The sequence below is a fragment of the Gallinula chloropus genome (assembly GCF_964237585.1).
Source record: "Gallinula chloropus genome assembly, chromosome: 20".
Classification (NCBI taxonomy): domain Eukaryota; kingdom Metazoa; phylum Chordata; class Aves; order Gruiformes; family Rallidae; genus Gallinula; species Gallinula chloropus.
Window position 1 is genome coordinate 4,973,134 of NC_140105.1, and position 18,509 is coordinate 4,991,642.

The 18,509-nt window shown below is 49.1% G+C and overlaps 1 protein-coding gene across 1 annotated transcript; it reads left to right on the forward strand.

Annotated features, from left to right (window-relative positions):
- Positions 1-4,481: 4,481 nt before the first annotated feature.
- Positions 4,482-16,681, forward strand: NUP85 (nucleoporin 85; the record flags this gene model as incomplete). The annotated part of the gene is made up of 18 exons (XM_084273681.1): positions 4,482-4,514; positions 4,605-4,936; positions 5,261-5,331; positions 6,039-6,082; positions 6,467-6,536; positions 7,408-7,529; positions 8,339-8,473; positions 9,008-9,130; positions 9,493-9,624; positions 10,009-10,115; positions 10,376-10,459; positions 11,022-11,087; positions 11,572-11,723; positions 11,811-11,928; positions 13,326-13,426; positions 15,108-15,259; positions 15,831-15,917; positions 16,490-16,681. The coding sequence occupies 18 exons, from the start codon at positions 4,482-4,484 to the stop codon at positions 16,586-16,588; spliced, it is 2,028 nt and encodes a 675-aa protein (XP_084129807.1). The 3' UTR covers positions 16,589-16,681.
- Between the last annotated feature and the right edge of the window lie 1,828 nt (positions 16,682-18,509).

The following is an 18,509-nucleotide window of genomic DNA, read 5'->3' on the forward strand; positions in this document are numbered from 1 at the left end:
TTGTTTGGAAATTGAAGATGACAGGAAGCTGAACCTGTCCCCTAGTCCACAGCTCAGAAAATAAGTTGCAACCCTACCTGAGGCAGTGGATGGTCCGCACAGCCAGCTGAGCTTCTCCACAAAGTCTTTTACCAACTCCTTGTCGAGTAGGCTCCCAGATACTGTAAAATTTTCCCTCTGTTTCAGTACTCCAAAAGATTAAATCTCATCTCACATTTCATAGAACCTTTTAGTTTTTGTATTTTACTCCTCCTCAAGTCTTTATGAGTCAGTTCTCTTAAAAGCAGAGACACTGAAAGAGCTCAGACCGACCCAGGAAGGCAACTGAGACGCTGTTCTAAATTGTGTCTGAGGCTCAAACTGATAGTTCTTTGAGCTGCAGCTTCCACTCCTACTTGATTTATCATCAAAAGACTGTTCCAATTAGTCTATCCTCCCTGTTTTCCCTGTGTTTAATTACTCATGTTATTAGTTCTCTATTTATTTAAGCTACTGGGAGGCAAGAAGCACCTGTGGCTAGAGAAAACACCACGCGTCTGTGCAAATCCTCCCAAGTAGTCCAGTGGTGTTTATCAGTCTCCTACAGTCTCCCTTCGCCTTTTATTTTAGCTCTGAAGAGACACGGACAATCTGGATCTTCTGAAGTCCATTATCACCACTAAGAAGCAGGACTCTTACCTGAGAACAAGGAAATAAAGCTTCTTAAACCCTACTGCGTTCTACTTCATACAGGGCTTTTTTAAGGCAGACTCAAACCACACAGGGCCCTTCACAGAACAAAAGACAACTGCATTTCCCCAAGGACCTTAAGTTCTATTTTTAGAAATGATGCACGGTCACAGAGAAGCTGACAGTTGTGAGGAAAAGGCATCACAAGACCGATGCTGATGATGGTCCTGTTTTATTTTGCACTCTCCATTTCTTCCCCCTCCCTCTTCGAAGATCTCTGTGCTGCAGGTGCAGGAAGAAGGATTTCTTTGGGAGGTCAAGGCCTGAGAGCAGCATGAAAGAACTGAAGGTGTGAAGTGAGACATACAAATAGAACAAATGTGCTTAAAAGGAAACATGAAGATATGCTAGATTTTATGAGAGCCACTGTAAAAGTTTTATGTGCTCAAAAAAAAGCTGAAAACTGTTTCAGCTACACAAGCCTGGGTCTCACCACTGATTACACAGATTCCCACTCACAGAGCAGGTTTCTACAAACCTCTTATTCATCTGGTTTTTCCTCTGATGTAGCTACAGAGGAATCTCGTGCTATAGAGGAGATCCAGTGGAGCTAATAAACAAAGTGCTAAAACCCACCAAGGTAGGTGGCTAGATGGCGGCCCTGGGAGTGCAGGGGAGAAGCCACACTGGGAACTACGAAGGACCCAGTCCTGCAGGGTCTGGGCTGCAGCAGAGGGGGCAAAGACAAAACTTTTTGTTTCTCTCAGCTCCTCCACTTCAATGTGTGGAGTTGAAGGGAAGGGAATGGAGAGGCAACACTGAAAATTCCAGGGAAATTCCATCTCTGGTAAAAACCCCTACATGTTGTTTCCTAAAATATTGCCATGCTTTATTTCATTCTTGTACAACAGTTTCATAAGGAAGAAATATGATGTACCTAGATCTTGCAGAGTTCTTGGGGCTAATTCTCCACTAATTCTGCACGTTAGCAGGCCTAAGACTACAAAAACAACTCCAGCCCCCTGAACTGAGTGTTACTTTGGAATTAGCTCAATGCAGGAATAGAAAGCAATTGTTTGAAGGTGTAACCAAGCGAGCAGGACTGAGGGTGCCTTCTCAGCCTGGACTCTGAAGGTCTGAACAGCTTGTTCAGGCTTTGTTCTTCAACAATGCTAGTTCAGCACCAGGAACAGAAAATACCTTTTGCCTGGGGCACTGCCTGTTCTGTGCCTTCCCTGTTCATGCTGCTCATCTACCCCTCTCTTCCTCAAGTCATGACGTAACTTCCAAACCTCCTGTTTTGCAACTTACTAATTCTCCTCCTCCTCAGGTGTTGATATGTTTGTTATTTCAGGGGGAGTGGGGGGAAGCTGTTGGGATTTTTTCCTGACTGGAAAAAAAGTGAGTTTCTCTTTGTCTTCCTCACTGGACTCAGAGCCTGCACCCCAAAGCCTTTTTGAGCAATATGAAGTTTCTTACTGACACAGTGGTTGCCAATTCTGCTTAATTACATGGACTGGAGAGGTAGAGAAGCCTTTTTGTCAAGGTGTGCAGGAAGGTCTCCCTTCTGGATATGTGCAGACCTCCAGCCAGCCTTCAAAGGAAGACTAAGAAATGTCAAGAGTTCATACTAAAACTTGCCTTTCCCAAGATGACTTCCCCAGCAACCAGCCACACAGTTCAAGAGCATCAGAGATGAAAAGCCACTTATGCTTCTGGTGAGTGAGCAAAATGGACTGTACGTGCCAAGAGGCATCAGGAGAGGATCAAAGAGCTGTAGTTGCTAAACCAGCTTTTAGTGTTTCTTTACACAGGATGGATCCTGTAGCAGGAAGGGATGGTAGATCCTCCATCTTGTCCATCCAACACTTCTCTCTCCATGCTGATGGAGAGAAAAAGTATGACCAGTGAGATGGATGGGTGCTCTCCAGGGCTGTGGGATCCCAGCAGGACCACTGGTGAAGGCTGACCACCTGCCTTCTGACTGCCCCTCCTCGCAGAGCAGCCCAGAGAGAAAAAACACAGGGGGTCCCAGGGAAAGTTTCAGGTGGCACGTTCTGCTCTCCTGGGAGATGCTCAAATGAACTCAGATCCTCAGAAGTCTGCAGCATGAAGCAGCATTTTGTAACACAGCAGATGAATCTGACTTTATACGAGGCTTGAATATCCATACACACTCCCACATTCCCCCAAAACACAGGGCTCTTACCGACAATAAAGGATGAGCTTGCCTAGAACTGATGAGTCTTAGTTTCTCCAGCAGTTGTCTGAAGATCTAAGTTCTTCTGCCCTGTAAGGAGCCATTCCTCCTGACTGACTTGAATCAACTCCACTTCTTTTTCGCAGCACAACTGGTGTCACAACCTGCTCTTTCCAAAGGTAACTGCAAGCTTTGTTTTTATTGGAAGTAATGGATGTGGTAGCCAGTAATGTAAAAAAAAAAAGAGACAATTTAGCAATGGAGCGTTACAGCATTTGTCATATGAGGAGAGCAAATAATTTAGGATTCTTAGTGAGCTTCTCTGGACAGCACGAGTCTGAGAGGGACTGGCTTCCTGGCTTCTAACTGTGAGTTCAACAGGACAGTGTTGCTATCATTTTTCCTAAGAAAAGTTTGCTACTGGGAGGAACAGGCAAAAAGTGAAGTGTGCAGAGATGGGAAGGAGAGCAGAAGGGAAGAAGCAGGTGAGGTTAGTGTTTGATCGCACCATGTTATTAACAGGTACTCGAGTGCAGTTCATCCCTATGTGAGCTCCCAGGTAGCAGGAGACTGATTCGGCAGGCTGAGCAGGCAAACTCTGCCCAGTCTCTGGGGGGTCTCAGCTCCCACCCTGAATCCTGCCAGGTAGAGAAGGGAAAAGACCTCCAGACTCTGAGTAAGGCACAGCAGACCTGCCAGCAGGTCTCCCTGACCTTCTGTGATGGATCTAATGCTTCACCAACTGCAGGCAACACACTGAAGTCATAAGTGCATCGTTTGATTAGTGAGCTTTATCAATGAGCTTGCCTCAGAGCTCCAGCACCTCTACTCCAGGGAACGTCACCTTCAACAGCCTGGAGGCTCATCTATCTGCAAGCGTTTGAAGCGCAGGAAGAAATACAAAGAATTTGGTTATTACAAGGCAATCAGATCGATGAAGTGACCACAGCTGACTGACCAACTACATCACTGCACACTGAGCACCAGCACCGCACCCACACAGCGCCTGAAAGCATCGAGGAGAGAAAATGAAATAGATGGAGACGGGGCAGCCGCCTTCCTTCCCCCCCTCCAGGCGCTGAGAGCCGGATACGGGATTCAGAGGGGCAGCACACAGCGGCCCCGGAGGCAGCGGCCTCGGGCGGCCCCCGGGCCGCTCGGAGGGGAGCTCTCCCCGCTCTGCTGCCTCCCTCCGCCGCGGCGCTGGGCCTTGCCCAAGACACGCTGCTGGGAAAACCACGGGCAGCCCCAGCCCTACCGAGGAAGTCGCCGTCTGACAGAGCTCCGGAGGCCCAGCCCCTCTCCGGCAGCCGGCCCCAGGGCACCGCCCGACACAGGCAGCAGCAAAGCGAAGCCCAGCGCAGCCCGCCCCGCCCTGACGGGGCCTTTGGAGCCGGCAGCGCTTCCGGGGCGAGCGGCCGGGCGCCTGCCCCAAACCGGCGGAGACCCACCGGGCCCTTTTCCCCAACCCCGGGCCGGCCTCTCGGCTCGGCCCGGCAGCGCGGCGGGGAAGCGCTGGAGCGCGGCGGGGCTCCGCGGGGAGCGCAGGCAGCGGCGCGGGCAGCCGCGGCAGGGCCTCCCAGCGCGCCGGCAGGCGGGAGCTGCTGCAGCCATGGAGGAGCTGGATGGGGACCCGCCGGTGATGGTACGGAGGGCAGGGCAAGGCTGGACCGGGGAGGGGAGGGGAGGGCGGACCGGCCGTGGATGCCTCTGACGGGCCGCCATCCCCTCACAGGTGGTGCCGGGCGCGGACCCGTCCTCCAGGCAGCTGTGCTTCGCCTGGGGCCCCGCAGAGGTGCTGGTGTGCGAGACGCTTTTCGGCCGCAGAGATGGGTCCCCTCCCAGGGGCGAGAGCGGGTCGGGCCGGACGCCTCTGCCCGCCGCGCTGACGGGGCGTGTTGCAGGCACCGGGGAAGGGGCACCGAGCTCGTCCTGCCTCTTCGTGGTGCGCAGGGATCAGGACATCTACATCCAGACCTTGCGGAAACTCTTCAACGAGTCGCACGGGATCTTCATCGGCCTCCAGCGCAGCGAGGAGGGGCTGGCGGGCAAGTCGAGGAAAGCACAGTGAGTGGAATGGGTGCGGGAGGGCTCCTCCAGCCGGGCAGATCCCACAGACCGTCTGAATCCCGGCTGCTCAGCGCTGCTGTAACCGGCAGCAGTGCCAAGAAACGAAAACACGGTTCGAGGGTGATTTTGGATGTCAGTGCCCCGATCCTTTCAATAACTTTGCCTGTGTATAGCTAGTGACACGTACAGCATCACTGATCCCCACTAGAGCATCCAAGTATTGGGAGCATCTCCTGCTGCAGAGAAACTTGCAGTGGGCAACAGGCATGAGCCAAACCCTCGTCCAGCTCGCTCTAATCAAAGCCTTCTTGTGTTTGGCAGGCTGGTCCAAGTGAGTAAGAACTACCGGTCAGTGATAAGAGCCTGCATGGAGGACATGCACCAGGCAGCCAGTAAGTTCATTTGTTCTCTTACTGCAATATTAGGAAATGCTATTTGTGCCTATAAGAGTAGCATTTCAATTGGAAGTTATTGTGACTGCTGTAAAACAGCATACGCTGGTTTCAGTTAGTTGTCAAGGCTTCCTTTCCATCTGGGGAATTTCCAAGATGGGTTGTAAATCACTGAATCACAGACTGATCAGGGTTGGAAGGGACCCCAAGGGTCACAGAGCTCCAACCCCCCTGCCACAGGCAGGGCCACCAACCTCCAGGCCTGGAGCTACACAAGGTTGCCCAGGGCCCCATCCAACCTGGCCTTGAACACCCCCAGGGATGGGGCATCCACCACCTCTCTGGGTAGTCAGTGATTTATTATTTTTTCCCCACCATGTTTTAACCTATTTCCTGGGGACTTAGGGTGTTTTCCTATCCTGGGTTGTGTTTTTATGGGAAACAGAGTCCAAATTAATAGCTTGCTCCCCACAAAAGTGGGAGATGTTACTCTTCCTGTCCATCCTTGCTTAGTGGCCATCCCCAGATTTGCACAGGATTTATAACAAAAACAGTTACAGAGATTAATATAAAAGTTAGCTTCACCATGTGTGTACTCGTTTAGATCTGTGCTCGGTGATCAGTTGGGTTCTGTTGACTTTATGATTCTGCAAAGGGCTGTGAAAGGTACAAACATTGTGCTCTGACTTTCCTTATTCCTCCCTCAGTTTCAACTCGGGACCCTGCCCTGCACAGCCAGTACAGTACTCAGGTAATCTGCAGTCGTGTTGTGTAGTCACAGCTGAACGTGGATCACTGCTTAGGAAATACTTTGTATTGTTGAATCTTACAAACACTTTGTATTGTTAAATCTGCAGAAAAAGGCTGAAAAAAACACTTTCTGTATTGCCTACTGAGGACAGATTATCACTGCATTTCAATATATGAACTATCAATATTTTTTCTAAGCTGAATTATGTAGAGAAGCTGTGGCCTTTTTCTGACTTAGATTTTAGCTCTGGAATGTCAGAATGACACTTCTTTGTAACAGCTGAGCTTAACTGTTTGCTAAGGACAGCAGATGCCTTTGCATGGTCAAAAACCCCAATAACCAGAGTAATTAATAACTCTGAGACACGGCCTGGCTTTTTTTCAGGTTTCTATCCTCTCTGCAATGGAGCTGATCTGGAACCTGTGTGAGATCCTGTTTGTTGAAGCAGCTGGAGGTGAGCTACCCCGATGTGAAGACTGCAGGGCTTTATACTTGCATATTTATTTGCTTAAAATGTATAAAGCATTCATTGTGTCATATTTTAATATGTTATATGATGAGATATGACAAGTGTCCATAACCTCTTCTGCCTCAGTAAATGCCCTTCTTCATACTGAATTATGTCAAGCTATTAGATTTGCCTTCTTACTTTTTCCTCTCATGTTTGTTACACTACAATTTAAATTGCCATTCTGTCAGAAGGGTGAAGAGGAGGGATATCAAAAGCTGTTACAAATTTCTTTGACTTCTAAGCATAAACACATCGTAAACATCAAATATGTCTATGCCAGCTAACATGCATGCATTCTCTGATGCAACCTTTAACTTTAGGATGCCACTTTTAAAGTCAGTTTGTTTGCACCAGCATTTTAAAGTAGTAAATAATTTAAGGGACGTGGATTCTGCCAACAAATATACTATTTGCACAGTGCCACGATTCAGGAGAGTCACAAATTGTCACTTACTGAATCTGAAGACAAGTTAATCACCTAGTGCTGGATTTCTTCCTCATACTCAGTTAATGACATGATACTAGATTAAACAGAAACACTCAGTGTCTCCTTTGGCACTGAAAGATTTATAATTTGAATCACTTACCTTTCTTTTTGTTTCCCTAAGTAACTGGTTAGGCTTTTGCACTGGACTGTGTTACTGTCCTAAAACAGAATCTCAGCAGCCTGGCTACTTAAAGAACTCTGTTCCTTTGTAATTTGAGTGTGGCAGATAGAAAACCAATCAGTAAACCTCATCTAACAAGGCTAGAAGCATGTAAAATATCAGCCTGGGGACAAACCCTAACAGAACAAAACCTTCTCTGCACACAGCTGGGCCCCTTCTGCTTCGCCTCCTCGACTGGGTTCGACTTCATGTCTGTGATGTGGACAGCATGGTGCGTGAAGTCCTGAGCAGTGAAAACCCATCCAAACACGAGCTCTTCTGGAATGTGGTGAGTGTAGTCACCTGTAAGACTCTGGAATGAAGGGGATTCACACCTGTGTGTTTTAGTTTGCTCTTTCCTCCTTGGCACTAGATTATGCCTCAGAATCACAGAATGCTCTGGGTTGGAAGGGATCCCAAGGATCACAGAGCTCCAACCCCCCTGCCACAGGCAGGGACACCAACCTCCAGGCCTGGAGCTACACGAGGTTGCCCAGGGCCCCATCCAACCTGGCCTTGAACACCTCCAGAGACAGGGCATCCACCCCCTGTCTGGGCATCCCGTTCCAGCCCCTGACCACTCTCTCTGGAAAGAACTTCCCCCTAATATCTCATCTAAACCTTCCTTCCTTTAGCTTTAATCCACCCCCCCACCTTGTCCTGCCATTATCCACCCTTTTAAAAAGTCCATTCCCCTCCTGTTTCTCTGCTCCCTTCAGGGACTGGAAGGCTGCAATGAGGTCCCCCCACAACCTTCTCTTCTCCAGGCTGAACAAGCCCAGCTCCCTCAGCCTCTCTTTGTAGTGGAGGTGCTCCAGCCCTCTAAATATCTGAGAAGTAGGACACTACTGCTCTCTGCCCATGTAGGTTTTAAGATGAAGCCATTCTAATGATCATCCTGCCCCTCATTCTCATCCTGATCCTTCGTGATCCATAGAGGTCAAGGCTTAGACTGAGTATTTGAATTAGCAGAGCCTACAGTGTGGGTGTTTAAACTCCTCTTGCTTAAATGAGAAGCTGCAGTTCCCCTGGGAGACTCTTCCTGGGGGTTTTGTAGCCTGGCACAGTGCAGAGCTCACAGGCAGGTGGTTTTTGCAGGTGAATATCTTTGTGCTGCAAGGCCGAATGGACGAAGCACGGCACTTGCTCTCCAAGGAAGCCAGTGCCAACCCCAGCTCGGTGAACATGTACAAGACCTTGGATGACTTGATGAAGAAGATGCCTGTGCCCAGTGTATGTGCAAAGTGGATTTTTTTTTTATGTAGTTCTGCTGGCTAAGGAGAGCCATTCTGATGTGGCTCCTCTGACATCACTGTTCACCAGTAAAACATCTCAGTCTTAATCCTTTACAGTAGTAAGATCTGTGGTCTTGTATTGCCCCAAAGACCCAACCTTTCAGGTAGAAGCCTGTTAGGTGACTGACCAAGATAGTTAGAAAGATAGTTTTTACAGCCAGATACAGGTGTCTGAAACAGTTCCCGCTGAGAACTACTCTCTTGTACAGAAGATTCTCTGAAGACTTTGCCAGCAGAGTTTCCTCCTGTTGCAGTGATTTCCTTGTGGGGCTGCATAGTGGTCACCTCTCACAGGCTCTCCTGTGCCTGATTTGGATGAATTAAGACAGACAGTTGAAATGCAGCTGTAGGACAAAGGAAAACGTGATGACAGCCCTCTGTTTAGCATTTTATCATGTACAACTGAGTGCAGCCCAAGTGCCTGTTGTGATTTGACGTGGTGTTTCCTTTATGTATCTTACCCTCTGCTCAGCTTGGCAACACCCAGACGCTGACTGAGATGGAGCTGAAATGGCAGCACTGGCATGAAGAATGTCAGCGGTATCTGCAGGATGGAACTTTTGCTTCCAATTCCCACATGGAATCCATCTGCAAGGTGTGTTTTCACTGGGAGGGAAGGCAAGAAGGAAACTGGACAAGCTTCGGTCCTTGTGTCTTTCAGGAGCCCTATGTAGCCACAAGTAACTAAGATGCTGGATGATCTCTTCATTAAATTAGGAGATTTCAGGCCAGTCTTCTTCGTTTTGCAGCAGTCTGCAAGCCTGGGTGGATCACTTTCTCTTCCTGTCCAACACCATATGGCTGATTTGGAAACTCTGAGAAGGTTCTTTGTCCTCTGTTAATTAATTTTGATTAAATCCTAGACCTCACAAAATGGGAGTAATGCCTCTGAAGAGTTACAATGCAGCTGTGTATGTTGTTGAACCTGCAGAATTACCCCTGGTTTTCTCCTGTTAGATCCTGCTGGGAGATGATGATGCCATCCTGGAGAAGAAGGAACTCATGACTACTTGGTACCACTTTCTGGTGACCCGACTCCTGTATTCCCACCCCACCGTGAAGCCGATGGAACTGCGGTTCTATGCACAGGCATGAAACAGAATTCCTTTGATACTCTCCACCTTTTCATGCACACAAGGGTTACTGTACATAAAGAAAAACTCTGGCAGGGTTGACATCCTACAGCAGCTACATCACTAAGATGTTTGCTAGAATTTCTAAGTGGACTGGGACAAATAACTGTTGAAGACTCTGTCTCTTCAGTGTCTAATGTTACCAGTCCTGTTCCTGCAAATTGTTTTCCCAGTTTCTTTATGCTACAATAAGGAAAAATATTCCTAGTGTGTTCAGTCTCTAGGACACATTTCTTTCACATAAAATAACCTAAATGAGGCTGCTACATCCAAACAAATGCTTGCCTGTTACTGTCTTGCAACTTCTGCATTTATCATGTCTTCTCATCTCATCCCACAGTCTAGTATGGACCTGTTCCTGGGTGGAGAAAGCAGCCCTGAGCCTCTGGACACAATTCTAATGGCAGCCTTTGAGTTTGAGATGCATCAAGTGATCAAGGAATGCAGGTTGAGTTTTAGGGCTTTTACTTCTGTAAAGTGCATTCACTCCAGTACTGTTTGGGGTAGAGGACATGGGTACTGCTCACCTGAAGATCCTTTCAAAGAATTTAGCAAGAATATGTGAAGCAGGCAGCAATTAAAAGTATTCTGTTAGGTCTGGGACATGGGACCAGACATTATACTGTGCTGCAGCTTCTGGAGGGGTAAGAAATCCCTTGGCAGGGGCGAGCTTAGTTTCTTCTTTCTTTTGCTTGCTTCAAACACAGCATTGCCCTGAGCAACTGGTGGTTTGTGGCTCACCTGACCGACCTGCTGGATCACTGTAAACTCCTGCAGTCTCACAATCTGTAGTAAGTATTTATTTGCATTGTTACTCAGACACCCAGAACCAAGGGGTACCAAAACCATGGATTTGGGTTGAAAAAGGGAGATGGAGAGAAAGGAGCTGCACGTGCCCCTGAAGTTTCGGCAGCCCAGCTGCTCTGAGAAGCAGAAGCAGTTGCTGCCCTGATGAATTTGGCAGGCTAGTCATCAGTGCCTCAGTGCAGTGGCAGGACATCTTTAAAGTACAACCAAGATGTTTGTTACTATAGGGAACAGTGAGAAACGAATTTTTAAGAGTTTCTGTACTTTGCTTTGAATAATTTTAAGTTTGAGCAGTTGCAAATTGCTCTCTGAATTCCTCTGAAGTCTGAGTTTCTTAAAGCCCTTTGTTATATTCGTTAAGTGCTGTAAGTATTTGGCAGGGCCCCCCAAGGAGAAAGCTGACCTGCGTGCTGGGGCCTGAGGTGCAAAGCCTGTGAGGACAGCCCATGAGAAAGCAGCCAGCATAAATGACTTGGGAAATGAAGCCAGCAGTCTTTTCCAGTGAGGTGCACACAGTAATGCCTGTTTCATTTCTCCCCCCCCCAGTTTTGGTTCAAACATGCGGGAATTCCTCCTGCTGGAGTACGCCTCAGGACTCTTCTCCCACCACAGGTAGCAACCTTTTCTCTTTCCCTCAGAGGACAGACTAACATCAAAGCAGCCAAAGCAAAGAGCCACATGCTTATGAAGTAAAAAAAGAAAACTTACAGTAGCTGCTGCTTGCATTTCAGCAGAGGTTTCCCTAAGGATCATACAACAGCTCATTTCCTCTCCTGAATTAAAGACAAGAGCTATCTAGTAGCACCCATCAGGTGTACTGACCAGGATGCAATCGCTCCTGGCACTGTGGCTTTTTCTGGTACAGAGTAACTGGCATCAAAGCACTTGTGAGCTGCAGGTAGCTGATAAAAGTAAAGGCAGCTGGTAAAAGTAAAAGCCATTTTAGGTACTAAGTTACTAAGAGTTATTAAGAGTACTAAGTTAGTTAATCAGAGCTGTTAGTAACACATGCTTGGGTTCTCCTTGTGGCTTTACCACTGTGCTTATTTAAGATTTATACAACTAGAGTGTCTGATGATCTTTTCTCCTCCCTCAGCCTCTGGCAGCTGGGGGTGGATTACTTTGACCACTGCCCAGAGTATGGCAGGGTGTATTTGGAGCTTCATATTGAGCGGATACCCCTTAACACAGAGCAGAAGGCCCTGAAGGTGCTGAGGATCTGCGAGCAGAGGCAGATGCACGAACAAGGTGATTGATTTTTAAACCTCATTGTTTTGTAGTAATACAAACAAAACTGAAACTGATTCTTTCTCTCTCCTCCTGTTCTCTCCTCAGTTCGTAGCATCTGTAAGATCATGGCCATGAAAGCTCTGCGGAATAATCGCTTGGGCTCTGCCCTGTCGTGGAGTATCAGAGCCAAGGATGCAGCTTTTGCTACGCTGATATCTGATCGGTGAGTCTGGGTCAGCAGCTCTCAGATGACTGCTGCTGTAGTGGGGTGGGAGAAGGTGGCTGCTGAGACAGACAGAGAAGGTCCTGCTGCAGGCAGAGGGGTTGTCACTCCCTCACCCAAGTCCCTGCTTCTCGAATAGAAAATGACAACCTTGGGGACTGTCATCTGAGGGAGCCTGGCTGTTTGATTGTGAAATCTAGTGATGACACAGACTGGCTGTACCCAACAGTCCAGTCCTCTCAGACCTTGCTTAGATAGAGATATTGCCAGAAGAAATGTTGAGCTTCTGCACTGCCCTTCCACTTGCTCTGATACGGCTGTTTGATGGACTGTGCAGTGAGCCAGGGAACTGGTTTGGGTGGAGGATAATCCCCTTCTGTGCTTCATTTTGTTCAGCCTGGAAAAGAGAAGACTCCAGGGGCCCTCCCAATCCCTGAAAGGTGCCTTAAGAAAGCTGGGGAAGAACTGTTCCTGAGGGCATGGAGCGATAGGATGAGGGGTGACAGTTTCAAACTAGAACAGGGGACAGTTATTTGGATATTACGAGAAAATTCTTCAATATGAGGGTGGTCAGTATAACACTGGCACAGGTTGCCCAGACAGGTGGTGGAGGCCCCAGCCCTGGAGACATTCAAGGTCAGGCTGGATGTGGCTCTGAGTGACCTGATCTGGCAAAGATGTCCCTGCTCAGTGCAGGGGGTTGGACTAGATGAGCTCTAAAGGTCCCTTCCAACCTTACACATTCTATGATTCTGTGATTCAGCAGATGACTTCTAACCAGTGTTGTTCTCCATGCGTAGTGAGGGCTGGGTAGGTGGCCAGGCAGTACTCTTGCCTTTGGCAGGGAGGGAAACAAGGAAAACAGGGAGCAGCAAGAGATTGCTGGGTATTTTCCTTTCTGCTCTGAAGGAGAGGGAATCGGCACGTTTCTTTCAACAGAAGGTGAAAGAAAAACCCTCACAGGAAGCAGCTCTGAGAAAAGCAGCATGATGAAGGCTGTGACAAAGCAGATGAAAAGCTTTTAGAATTGTTTTTGTTCCTGCTGCTTATCAACTGTTTTACACAGCAGAAAAATAGAGCTTTTGTTATGATCTGGGAGTGTTATTTATGCAGCCACCAGCCTCAGCTTCCTGCGCTCCTTCCTTCACTTGCTCCTTTTAACCAATAGACCTAAACTACCCCAAAATCTAGAGCAGTAATTAGTGTCTGTTAAAGGCACGTTACACCAGCCACTGGCCATGCACAGGAAACGTTTTGGTGTCTTCTGAAACCCTCCTGGGGAGGCTGACTAGATGGAACTCAGTGGTGAAGATTTCTGGGAAGGGATGAGGAGATACAGGCTGGTGTGGACAGTGTGCACCCCTCTGAGCTTTTGCTGTGCTGTGCTTCCCCCCCAGATTCCTTAAGGACTATTGTGAAAGGGGGTGCTTCTCTGACTTGGACCTCATTGATAATCTGGGACCATCCATGCTGCTCAGTGACCGCCTGACTTTTCTTGGTAAGAAGCGGCTGCAGTTTTCACTCTGGGCTGTCCTTCAGGACATGGTTAACTCATAGAATTAGGTGGGGTTTCTTTCTCTTCCTCCATCTGGCTACATCCTGTTTCAGCAGTGGGGGGAATCAGCCTGCCTGCTGCCAGGAGGCCGCTCTTCAATTCCAACACTTGCATTCTTCCCCTTTCCTAGTCCTTTTTACTGGACCTTATCTCTCACTACCTAGGGAGACTCTGAAATACCTGCAGAGTCTGGGAGACCTTATTGGGCTTCCTCAGAAGGCCAAACCACTGGGTTTAAGTTATTTTGATGTGATTATCTTACTAACTTCACAAGTCTTCCAAAATCTCAGCATCTTTGGTGGTCCAGTGTGTCTATTTCAGGCTCCCTCAGACACAAGTCCTCTTCCTATGCTCCCGCTGCAGCAGTTGTGCCCGAGCATGGAGAGCCTTCAGCTAGCTTCCTCTGCACACCCAGCTTCCTCTGCACACCCAGCTTCCTCTGCACACCCAGCTTCCTCTGCACACCCAGCTTCCTCTGCACACTCAGCTTCCTTCTGGGCACAGGCGGGGGCTGTGGTTACCTGCCTGCCTGGTGCAGCTGCTCTGTGGCCTTTGGTTAACGGCCCAAGACAGGAAATGAATTAAAATGCCTTTCTCTGGAGCTGTAGTGGTTAGTAAGCCCCACTACTGGGGCCAAAATCCAACAGGGATTTGGAATAGCTATTGGCAGTTGGACCAACTCCCTCCTGGCTGACACCAGCATCGCAGTGAGGGTGATCCTAGATTTCATCTGTTCCAGTTTGGTCCAGCCTTGCAAAACTGGAGCTCTATTTCCTTTGTTTAAACCTTGTTCTAAATGAAGCCTGGCAGCTAACTGGGACATACCAAATTGTCAGTCCCTCATCTTTCTATACCCAGTGTCACCCAGCGACCCTTGCATTGGCCCCAAAGAGTTGCAGTCACTTATGTAACTGTGTTTATAGAGAAATACCTTCCATTTCTGCTCTTTATAAAGAATCCCTGAAAGCTCTGGAAATGTTTATGCTTGTTTTAAGGTTTTTAAAAGCAGCAGTGCTTTTGCTGGACACTTCCACCTGTCTGTACTTTGAGCTTAAGCATTAGTCAAAGGTGACTCTGAACTGCAATCATGACTTCCAGTGCTTTGACAGTTTAGTGGATACAAACAAAGCCACAGAGTAAAACCCACTCAGCATCACCCTGTTCTCACATGCTGCGTGTTGATCTAACTAATCCTTAATGAACTTCCCACATTAAGAGAGATCTGAGTTTCCATTTAAACACCCAGGAAGACAATGAAACCTTTCAGACTGATACCAGACAGAACATTCATCCCCTTGCCTCTCCCCTCCCATTCCTGGGTTTACAGACACCGCTGGTCTCTCTCAGCCCCTCAAGCTGTTGCTCACCCTGCACACACTCAGCACCAGACAGTATCAGATAGTGACCAGGCTGCTCCAAACAGAAACCCTGAGCCAGGGGCAGTAACAGGGTTTGGGCTGCCTTTTTGGCCAGCCTCTGGTTTAACCTTTCTTCATGCCTGAGATTCCCATTCCCTGAACTCGGCTGCTTTGGGGCCACATTCCAGCTGGGGTGGTGCCACCGCAGGGCCAGCCCGAGCCCGGTAGTGACACCTTTTCCCCCTCACCAACACCACCACCTGTAGGGAAGTACCGGGAGTTCCACCGGCTGTACGGGGAGAAGCGGTTCTCTGAAGCTGCCAAGCTGCTGCTGCTGCTGCTGACGGCTCACATTGCTCCCTGCTCCTTCTGGATGACCCTGCTGACAGACGCCCTTCCCCTGCTGGAGCAGAAAGAGGTGAGCAGGCTGGGCAAAGCCCCCCCACCCCTTTTCTCCCTGAGGGGGTTCCTGGAACTGGTCAGCCCCTTTCTACCCCCAGGCTAGGCCTTGCCCTTCCAGGGCTGAAGAGCTGTTCAGGGCAGTGCGAGCATGGCACAGCCATCCAAAGGCCCTGATGCTGGGAACACAACAGGGCCCAGGAAAGGATAATCAACTCTTAACCTGCTTTTAGAAAACAGCAGTGGAATAAAACTGTGCTGGTAATTTCCATCCACAGCCAGTTCCTCCTGGTGCCTGGCTGGAAGATTTTTCCAGTGTGCTTCCTTCCAAGCCCAGTTTTTGCTTTAAGAGCCACCAAGAACACGACAGCTGAGTCATGACAGCCCCAGATAAAGCCCAGAGCACTGACCCCCCAGCTGCTTTGCTCAGGAGGTGGCACTAGAGACCTTCCCAAAGTCACTTCCAGCTTGAATGATCTGTGATTTAAAGCCTTAGAGTGTCTCTGTGGGAGTGTGGAAGCATCCTCTAGCTGAGTTACCTTCTCTGTGTGACTTGATCATGTTTTCAGCACATACTTCCATTTCCACAGGTCATATTTTCTGCAGAGCAGACGTACGAGTTGATGCGATGCCTGGAAGACCTGACAGCGGGGAAGTCGGATAAGCAGAAATTCCAGGTAGCTCCTGCTTTGAGGACAGCTGGGTGATGGGGCTGGGGGCAGGGTTGGAGGAAGCAAACTCCACGTTTATATTCCTCCATGGGGGCAGAAAAGAGGGAAAGCCTGAGCTACTGAGCTGCTCAAGGGTGTTGTTTTTAAAGGCCAGCCAACGAGGCATCATCAAGAGGTATTTAAGTGTGCACAGAATGAGTACAGGAGTACTTGTTCTCCTGATTGGGATGGGGCTGTGATGCTTCTCCAAGATTAGTACTGCAAATTACGTGGGCAATGAAGAGCGGAGATGCTCTGGCTGTGAAACAGGCCAGGCGCAGGACAGGGAGCTGTTCACTGCACACACAACCCTGCAGCCGCCAGAGGAAGAGGAGGCCTGGCACTGCTGTCTTGTTTTGATGTAAAGTGGGAAATGCAGCTCATGTTCTTCTCAGGTCCTTATGACAGGTAAATACACCTGTACTCACCCTCTGAGGGACTGACCTGCATCCTTACTCCTTTCCAAAGCCCAGAGAGGGAACGTGTTGCCAGCTCATAGCTGCACGTAGCAGTCTGACCCGAACTCTGCTCGCTTCTAGGATGACGTTGAGACTATGAAAGTGGAAATGCTGCGACTGGCTCTCGCACGGAATCTCGCACGAGTCATCGTCAAAGAAGGCACCTTGGAAGGGTCCTGAAGGCAGCCAGACGTGGTTTTACTCATCCTCTGTGGCTCACTGTACATAAACCTGACGGCTTTTCTAAGAATAAATGTCTTGTTTTGCATATTGCTTGGTGAGTTGTCCTTCCACAAATGAAAATCCTTTTAAAAATATAACTGTGACTCCCAGGAAGGAGCTGCTGACGTTCAGGGTGCCTGTTGCAGCTCGGTCTGGCAGCCCTCCCCAGTGAAGTAAAACCTTGTTAGCAACAAACCTTGTTACCCTGGCTCTGTCAGCTGCTGGGCCCTAACACCCAGTGCTGGAAGGATTCTGGGGGGGCTTCAGAAAACAGCAACTTCCCTCTTTTCACTTAGTTTGGATGGTCCCAGGGGGTGGGGTGAGGTTTATTCTGGAAAGAGCACTGGCAGGTAGTGAGGGCTATCACAGAGCGACGTAGGGAAACCAATTTATTCACCATGCAGCAGAACAAATGCATTGGAGCTGTATATACAGTTACAGCTGTTGGGTATGAAGCAGGAACCTCACCCTACAGACAGGGAACATTCATGGTTTCATTTCCAAGTCTTGTGACAACGCATTTCCACGCAGCCAGACTACAGCATCTTTCCAGCTGCCTGTACGGCGCGGGCAGCGCGCTGCCGCTACCACAGAGCAAAGCCAGGCTGCAGAGAGCGCTCCTGCTCGTCTGGCTTCCCCCAAGTCACAGTGAGATTCAGGTGTAGGCATCTAAAGCAGCGAAACCCGCTTCCTGGGGCACCACCCCCATGCCTACTGTGTCTAAAGTGCTGGCAAGAACATGTCTGAGGCAGAGAGTTCTCTCCTTGTCCCCTCGCCCAGTCCCTCCATTTCAAACGGCTTCAAGGATCCAAATGATGTACCCATCCCTCTCACCTGCCTTCTCTGCCTGGGAGCCAATGTGGCTGAGGTTCCCCATGAGCTCCACACCAGGCCTTGTCAGCACAGCTCCTGGCTGAGCTTCGATTCCACCTTCAGGATTTCTACAACTGCCCAGTGCCCCTCATTAGGGCCTCAGGCCTTCGAATCCACAGGGTTTTTCCACGTCTGGGGATTTTTACTTTGCAACACTGTAAAGGAAATTCAACTATAACTAACTCCAGGCTGCATTTGCTGTTCCAGGTTTTACAGCCACCATTAATTCTGGCAGCCCTTTCTCCTCCAGTTTTGTTCCTACAGCAAGCATGGCTCTCCTCCTCCTCCTCCTGCCTTCCTCAGCACCCAAGCCAGCTGCTCCCACTCAAAGCTCCATGAGAGCTGGGAATGGAGCTCGGCACCCGAGGCACTGCCCTACCTGTGCTTTGTCGATGGATGTTAAAACCCCCTGTTAATTTAAAAGAGTCTCTTTCAAAGCCAGCCAGGCACTGCTTGAGCTTGGAAAGTGAGATGGGCAAAGGAAGGGACTGCCAGAATCCAATTTTGGGGGTTTAAACCTAGTAAGAGTGTAGCTGGAGGGGTCAGCTCTGCTGCCCCGCTAGTGCAGAACACTGACGTCAGCAAAACCACTTTCCCTTCTGTAGGGACAGTGGCACTGAGCCACGTCCTACAGGGAACAGACAGAACAGGGTGTGAAACCCAGCACATGCATCGGCACAGCCCCATGGAGCCTTCTTCCCTTGGTCTGCTTGTTCCTGTTTAGACATCCTATAGCTCTACTATTTACATCCCGTATGGCATTGTACTCATCTCAATAAAACACAGTATTCAACTAAAACAATAACACTGCCTGCATGAGGGGACCTGAGAGGCACCTCTCCTTCCCTCGATTCAGTCACTGCCCCAACTGATTGTAAAGACGTTTCCGTGCTCCTGGTGCCGTCCTCCACCAACTTCACTGCTGAGTCCCAGCCCCCTTCACCCCCTCACCGCACATTTCCTCTTTCCCCACCCTGCAGAATGCAACCAAGGCAGAAAAAATACC